Raw genomic sequence first — 8536 nt, forward strand, 5'->3', positions numbered from 1 at the left:
TACTTTGGACATATTAATGAAGTGCTTAATCTACCATGTATTAAATATTCATCATTATAACAAAGTTAACCTTATAGCTGATATTAAAATATTATTGTTCTCCCATGAAATTTAAATTAAATTGAATACTGAAACATTTTAGCATAATTTATTGCTAGGTATAATCAAGTATAAAACTATAAAGCTGATGATAAATTAATCACAATCAAAAATAAATAGGAAAAAGGTAGGTAACTAAATAATCTATGAAACCAATAAAACCATAATACGTAATGACAATACACTCTTAAGCGCTGTTTCTACTTGTCAGATTTTATATTCGAGGCCACGTCTACGTTACTCGAATTCGAGTGCTACCAGCGGTTTACGCAGGGTTTTTTAAATAGGGGAAGAGGTTTGAAAATAAATTTATTTATCGTATTCATATCGCGTTATTGTCCATTTTACGAAATGGACAACGTTTATATCCATTATCTCATTGATGCTAATTAACACAATAAAATTAGAATAAATGCGGAGTGGAACACGACATGTGTGTATAATCTGATTATCACCGCGAGACTGATGAAATTCTTGAAAATATATTAAAAATTTTTTCATACATATCGCTTATCGATTAATGAAAAATAGTTGAGCTGGATTTCAAAAAAAATGTTATGATCATTTATTTTATTTATTTATTGGTCATTTATAGGTCATTGTCATAGGTGTAGCAGGAATTTTGTTTAGTGTGCCATGAAGAAAATTTGACCACTTTCCTTTATATGAACCTTACCAAATCTCACCAAATCCTCTCTCCTAAAAAAAAAAAAAAAAAAATATATATTTGGGTTGGTATTTTGCCATTTTTAATGGAGATCCTAATTTTTTTTTTATTATTAATTAAGAACTTCCAGTATAAACTATTATAGTTTGACAGTTAAAATATTGATAGATAACATGATACAATAGTTGAATTGACAATTAAACATAATGAGCATAATAATTTAATAATAAATACGAATATAATGTCAGATAAGAAGTAAACAGAACGGAATATTAGTGTATTTAATAACAACGAAATATTAAAAGTAAATGCCCTAATTAATTGATTATTAATACAGCGGAAAGAAAAGAATTTATATGGATGTTAAATCAGATAGGAATTTTGAAAGAGCTAAATTTAAATTTGAGTTTTGCAGATTAATGTTACGTTTTGAACCAAAAGTAGCAGCAGCATATGACGAGATGGATTGAGAGGAATCACTGGGGAGGGACTCGAAGAATAAGTTTTTTTGTGTGTGTGATATTTTTTTTGGAGTTAGAAAATTTGATTTTGTGGCGATTTAAAATAGTTTGATAGAACTGGCACCCCTTGAAGCTGGCCGTATGATTTTCGGAACAGTGGACACATTTAGCTGGATTGAAGTGATCCTTGGTGCAGCTATCTAACTCATGAGCCTCGCCGCATTTGACGCAATGCGATGGATGATGGCAATGGTTTTACATGTGACTATAGTCTTGACAATTGAAACATTGCGGTGGACCTTATATCTTTTTGTTCGGTTTTTCAATCACTACTTTCGTGTTTAGTAATGAAGTGATGTTGTAGTTATGTTTATTATTAATATTGGGTTCGATGTCGACAAAAAATATTGGGAGAGGACAATTGTTTTTTTTTACATTATGGACATCCTCACTAGGTGTACTTTTTCCAACAAAGCGGACGAAATATTGGTACTGAGAGTGGAATGATGGAGGTTTCTGATAACGATTCTGAATGGACGCTAACAGTGAGGACGAAAAGTATGTAAACTGGCGTTAGTTTCCATCAAATAATTTGACAGTAAGTTGAAATTAACACAACCGTTTGGACGGACGATAAGGTACAAAGGAGTGGACTTATATGTTAGTTATATGTTAACTAACCCCCCTTGAAGCCGACGGTCTTAATTAATACATCCTTGAATGCAGAAAAGTTATTGATGTTCCAAATGTAGATAGGTGGAGCCGCAGGCTGTGCCTGGTCAGAAGGGAGAGATGAAAGTACAGTGACTTCGCAGGAAGGTGGAGCCGCATCGATTACAGTGTCATTGTTAATGTCAAGTGAGGCGAGAACAGCGAAACGGTTTGATGAGGTGAAAGTTTTGGTCTTTTTCCCCCCGTGAAGAGGAAAATTTGAAAGAGTACTGGATAATATTATTTTTGATGACGTAGGCGTACGAGGTAGACTTTTACCGGAACGAATCATAATATGATATACGTTGAAAACGAAAACGTATTTACGTAATTAAAATACTGATAACGGAGCGAGCCTAAGAGCATGTGTTCATGATGAACGTTATCGCCAGACTGGGAGTTCCTAATTTATTTTATCTAATTTTTACTATTTATAGCTTAAAATTTAAACTTCGTCCTCGAATGAATAAAAGTCGTAAAAAAACCCAAGGGCCACAGGGTGTGCCACAGGACACCTGGCACGCCTATAGTCATTGTACAGTTTAAAATTTTACAATTTAATTTTTTCGTACACCTTTAAGTATAGTTCTTGAAACTATGTTTACATTTATATCAAATATATATATATATATATAACATGAATCATTTACAAGAAGAAAACAAGAAGATTTGAAAGTAATGGTAATAATTATAAAAAAGCAAAAGAGTTGGAGAGATATAAATAACTGAGTATAATATAATAACAACGAATTTATATTTGAGTATACAATTTTAGTGCCGCGACATACTAGAGTGATTTTGACGCACGTTACGACGTGCCACCGTTGTGTGGTTATGTATGCCACAGTTATGCATTTTCATCGCGTAAGTGTATAATATGTATACCTACGTTTTCATCTGGCGTTTTCGACGCGTGGTGCTTATGCATCTTTACCGCACTTCAAAACCCCACTAGAGTATCGCTACTCTTACACCACACGACGGAAACCAAAATTCGCTACTAATTTGTTAAAAATTCATAAAACTTTCAATTTTTTTACGAAAAGTAGAAAATTAGATATAACATTTTCTAATGAATTCTCTTTTTACCAATTTATTATTACTCTTTATTCCAAAACCGAATTCTGCTCTTGATTCACTCTCTCATCGCACCAATCTTCGACCTAACATTAAAATACTTTTACAATTATTCGCCACGTTACCAGTTACCTCTTTCACTCGGGAAAGAACGTTTTCAGCACTTAATCGCTTAAAAATTTTTTTAAGAAGCACTATATCGGAAAACAGACTGAATGGGTTAGCTATGGCTTATATAAATAAAAAAAGAGCAATTCGATGAAAGTGAAATAATAACTGAATTTGCCAGAAATTTGCCAAAGAGGATGCAGCTGTCAGAGTGGAGCAAGGGACTGAACACTAAAACCAAAATTATTATTATTATTATAAATTATATATTAATAAATATTTTTAAAACTATATTAAAATGCTTGAATTAAGTTTAGAAACTTGGTAGTAGATGGTGGGGGGGGGGGAGTTAAAGGTGAATTCTCGTATCCTCTCTTACCTTACTTATCCAAAAAAGTGGTTAGCCCCCCCCCCATTTAAAAATCCTGGCTACGCCACTGCTCACGATGAACGGATATGTTTATCTCTAAACATCGAGTACGAGGATTCTTGTTAAAAAAACCTGGACCAAGTGAATATTGCAAAATTCATTGTACATCTATGACTTCGTTATTAGTTCGACACAAAGGACAATCAGTGATATAAAATAGTGTATTCCAAATAGCCAAAAGTTATTGCTACGTATTATACGGCAATGGTAAAATGTATTGAACACGTACAATAAAATACAAATATGATTTACACAACAAGATGATACTCATTTTGTCATCAGGACATGATGAAGCAAACAGCTTCCATATACACCGAAAGAATACCAATATGCATTTACCATCAAATGAACGGTAAGTACGACGGTTATCAAACTGTTAGAGGATGTAAACATTTGTTTAAAGATAATAAGTAATAGGTTGAAACTTTACAATCAAGATCTAGAATGTAACCTGTATATTTATATATATTTATTTTATTTATGCAATTATTTAATTTACAATATAATGCTTGTAGAGAATATTAACTATTATAATTTTGAAATATTAAAAACAGACGTTGCTTATCATTAAAAAATTGACTTTTCAAAGTTCAGGACAAAATATTATTAGACGTTCAAAAAAATTAACTCGAGTCTTTAGACAAATGGGCTAGATGCCAATCATTGCATAATATAGTAAGTACTACGTACCTTATGGTAAATAAATAAATTGTAATTATTGTATCATGTTATTATATTACTTAAGTATCATCAAATTTGATAAATATTTTTTCCCAGTTTATTAAAAACATTTAACAGTAGCACGCTCATGAAAATGTAAAGTGTATTTAATAATAAGTCGAATAATAGTTTAATAAAGTGCATTGAAAAAAAAATCATATTATTTTTCATTATTTAGTATTAGTATGTAATCAAGTTAAAATAATAATTATACATATTAATTATCAGTTTTTTTGAAAATAAACAAATACATTTTTTTTTTAACTTAGGGCTGAGTGGGAACAGTATAACACAATTCGATAAATATATTATTTGATAAGATTTGGTACAATGATAAAACATGTGTTATGAGATATATAATATTCAATTATTCAATTAAATAAATTAAAAATTAAATTAAGTCATATGCTAATAATATAATTATTCAATCAAGGTTTATTATTGGCATATTGTACAAAAAACTGTTATTTATGAAATAAAAATGACGTTTTAATTATGTAGAATAAATAGTTTAGTTTAATTAATTTTCAAATACTATTAAACATTTTTATTTAACTGTCAAAAAATAATAATAATTTTTTTTTAATAAAGCATCTTCAATTTTTAAACATTTTTTTTTTTTTTTGGTCTTACACTTTCAATTTTTAATAAGCTATAAGGATCAAGAATAAAAATCAATTAAGGTTTGTTGTGTTTTACGAGTGAGATATTAATGGATAAAAAAATAATACGTAACGGGTATGGAGTAATTTATATTTGTTCGAAAATTGTTTCAATTAAATTAATTTGAAAAATAATAATCATTACCTAATAAAACAATAGTTTTATTTAATTTATTTACTTTCATTTAATTTATACATGTCAGTAAATTTTTTACAATGAGCCCTGACAAATAAACAAATTAATATACATTTAATTGTTAATTATTGGAAAGCAAAAAGGTTAAATTAAGAATACCCATAAAGAATATTAAAGAATAAATTGAAATAATTTGTCTTTATCTTACTTTTGGACAATTTCAACAAAATTTAACTTTACAAGATTATTTATTTATAATCATCAAATAGAGTGATTGTTTCAGGTACTAATTTTTTTTCTATAGTTTGTTCCATGAGATTAATTTTTAAAATTTGTTCATTGGTTTTTGTAATAATTGAGAAAAACTGATAAAAAATTACAAAAAACTAAACCGGCAACATGTACGAAGTACTGGTTATCGATAAATTAAATTGTTTTTTCATTGTTAAAGAATAAATAATTATGAAGACCTGAAATTTCATGAAGTATTTAAACTATCATAGTTTTAAAAAAAGTTTAACTTTTCCGTAAGATATTTATGGATTCATGAAATGTTCAAGTTTTTTTTAGCTATTTTTCGTAATATAACTCATCGGTTGGACAAAAAAAAAAATTGTTGAACAACGATGTTCTTAGAAAATTTGATTTTATCGATATGTTATGTACTTTCAACTCAGTAACAATAGTTACTCGGGAAAAAAATGTGATTAAAATAACCATATGAATGGTTATTCGACATTAAAATGATGGTGTGGTATAGTGACAGCAACACACCATAAATAAAGTTACAATATGAATTCGGTTGATGCATTATGGTTATATTATTTTAATTTATTAACCGGTAGATCAAGATTAATTCCATAAATGATTAATGATTGTGGGCGCGTGTCTTTATCAGCGTCTATCTGCATCATCTCGTTAGCGCAATAACTCGAATTCGCGGTCATCAGCCGACCAGACGTCTACACACACACGCACAAACATATTCAAATTGTTTTTAATTTTTTGTTAATTGTGTTGTGAGTTATATAACATTTATTTATTTGATTATCGAGTAAAAACGCTCGTAGACTCAAGTACAATCCAATATATTATATAATTAGCAGCGAATGAAACGTAATAACTAACGCGTTATCATTCGCCGCCGGTTCGACGGGTTTCAAATATTTTAACGCGGTCGCCGTTTTCTTGTTCTGTACGTTGTTGTGGCAAGACCAATAGACAAAAATCAAATGTCCATTAACTTTATATTCATGTTTTCTATTGTTTTCTCGTTGTTCTCCTTTTACTCGGCGTCAAATTGATTGTTATTTTGTTGGTTATTACGTGTGCGCACTAATCGCCACAGTTTATTTGTTATTATTGTTTCGTGGGCGCTTTTCACCAACAGTTATATAAAAACATTTTTACTTAAATCTAGTAATAGGTAGCGGCTGACCGAACTTTGTGAGTAATTAATTTATATTTACTTATTGTGCCGAACGGGGAATTTACATTTGGAAACCAAATTTAATTGGTCATTTCGAAAAGGCCATTTCTACATACATTTTCAAAACTAGTTTTATGTTATAGATGTGTTTAACTAATAATAATGCATATTTCTTGCGAGACTGCCATATCATAGTTGGTTTTTTATAAGGGAATTAAATAATTCAACCAATTTTCAATTTTATCTAAATTTAATTTTGATCTCTAAAAATAGTTTTTTACGTTTCCTAACAATTTTCATTTTATAGAGATATGGTCTTTTCGAAATGACTGATTCAATTATTATTCATTATTTAACCGTAAAAAATCGTTACCATATAGGTACTCGTAATCAAGCGCAGATCTATAAATGAAAAAAAAGGGGGAGGGGGTAGTAAAATGAATTACTTCCATAATTCGTTGAGCGTGACGAATTGTATGAAGTCTTTCTTACTTTCTTAGACTTGTATCTGCGCTTGCTTGTAGTCACCCTTGTCCGTAGTCCCACCCTCATGTGTTGTCTCCGTTTGACATTATAACAAATTTGCGTTCAGTGATTCAAATGTAGTGATGTTAGCTTTAATATTAGAGTAAACTGACCTATAATCAAACTTTAAGGGAAGAACATTATCTGTGTTTTGTTGGTCGGTTTATTCCGATATTTTAATTTTTTAGCGAGTTATGATGTTTTTTTTATTGTTATATTTTAAATGCTCATTACACGCTTCAAAATTAAAATGTCGGAAAACCCGACCAACAGAATAGAATAATCAATAGAAAATGAAATATTGACGAAATGATGTACAATTTCAATACATTTTGGTTATACGATAGTATTTATTAGATTGTTATTATATAAATATTAATCATAATGCTTGGATATATTTACTATATTTTATAGACATTTTTTGTAATTTCTTATTAACGTTTGTGTATGAAGTATTAACATCGTTAAAATACTTCAAACTTTCCAAACGTGTTACACTATTCTTTGAACATTAAATAATCAATCTATAAAATATTTGTAATCATTTTATTTATAACAACAAACCGTGAATTATTAATTTTATATTACAGTGACCTAATTCAAATGAATTAGGTCATTATATAAAAATTATATTCATTATATTTAAATAAATACGCTCATAAAATATATAAAATCATTAGTCAAAATATTATTTAATATTTCAATGTTAGGTCAATACAGTGTTCGATTCTAATGGATAAAGGTAATATGAATCTAAAAAGGTTAGAATCACTGATCTAAGGTCTGCTCTCAAAAAAATTACTCTTCGAAGTTTAAAATAAACTTATCATTTAATTTATCTCGATAAAAATGTATTTATCTAATCTCAACACTGGTTATAGGTCATAATGCCAATTAAGATAATCATCATCGGGGCTGGAGTTGGTGGTACGGCTGCAGCTGCTAGGCTAAGCAAAAAAGGATTTGATGTAAAAGTTTACGAAAAAAATTCATATAATGGTGGAAGATGTTCAATAATAAACCAAAATGGACATCGATTTGATCAAGGTCCATCATTATACTTGATGCCGAAAATTTTCGAAGAAACATTTGAAGATTTGGGAGAAGACATTAATGACCACATCGAATTATTGAAATGTCCATCTAATTATAGCGTACATTTTCATGATGGAAAACAGTTTGAACTTACCACTGATTTGGCTAAACTATCTCGTTCATTAGAAAGATATGAAGGCAGTAACGAATCTACGTTGATTAACTTCTTAAAATTTTTAAAAGAATCTCACGTGCATTATCAGAGAAGCGTTAAGGTTGCACTCAAAACAGATTTTCAGCATTGGTATAACGTTTTTCATCCGAAACTTTTATCAGACGTAATACAACTACATATTTTGGATACCATTTACAACAGAGCATGTAAATATTTTAAAAGCGATTACATGAGAAAAGCTTTCACATTTCAAGCTATGTACTTAGGGTATGTATATAATTATGTAATTAAATGTATAAGT

At 29.3% G+C, this 8536-nt stretch overlaps 1 protein-coding gene across 1 annotated transcript; it reads left to right on the top strand.

Moving 5' to 3' along the window:
- Positions 1 to 6286: 6286 nt before the first annotated feature.
- On the top strand, positions 6287 to 8502 carry LOC112681651 (phytoene desaturase-like; the record flags this gene model as incomplete). The annotated part of the gene is made up of 2 exons (XM_025551908.1): positions 6287 to 6517; positions 7907 to 8502. A coding segment is annotated over exon 2 (590 nt), but the record flags the coding sequence as incomplete, so codon positions are not given.
- Between the last annotated feature and the right edge of the window lie 34 nt (positions 8503 to 8536).

The sequence above is a fragment of the Sipha flava genome, unplaced genomic scaffold (genome assembly GCF_003268045.1).
Source record: "Sipha flava isolate LNK unplaced genomic scaffold, YSA_version1 19479_pilon_pilon, whole genome shotgun sequence".
Lineage (NCBI taxonomy): Eukaryota > Metazoa > Arthropoda > Insecta > Hemiptera > Aphididae > Sipha > Sipha flava.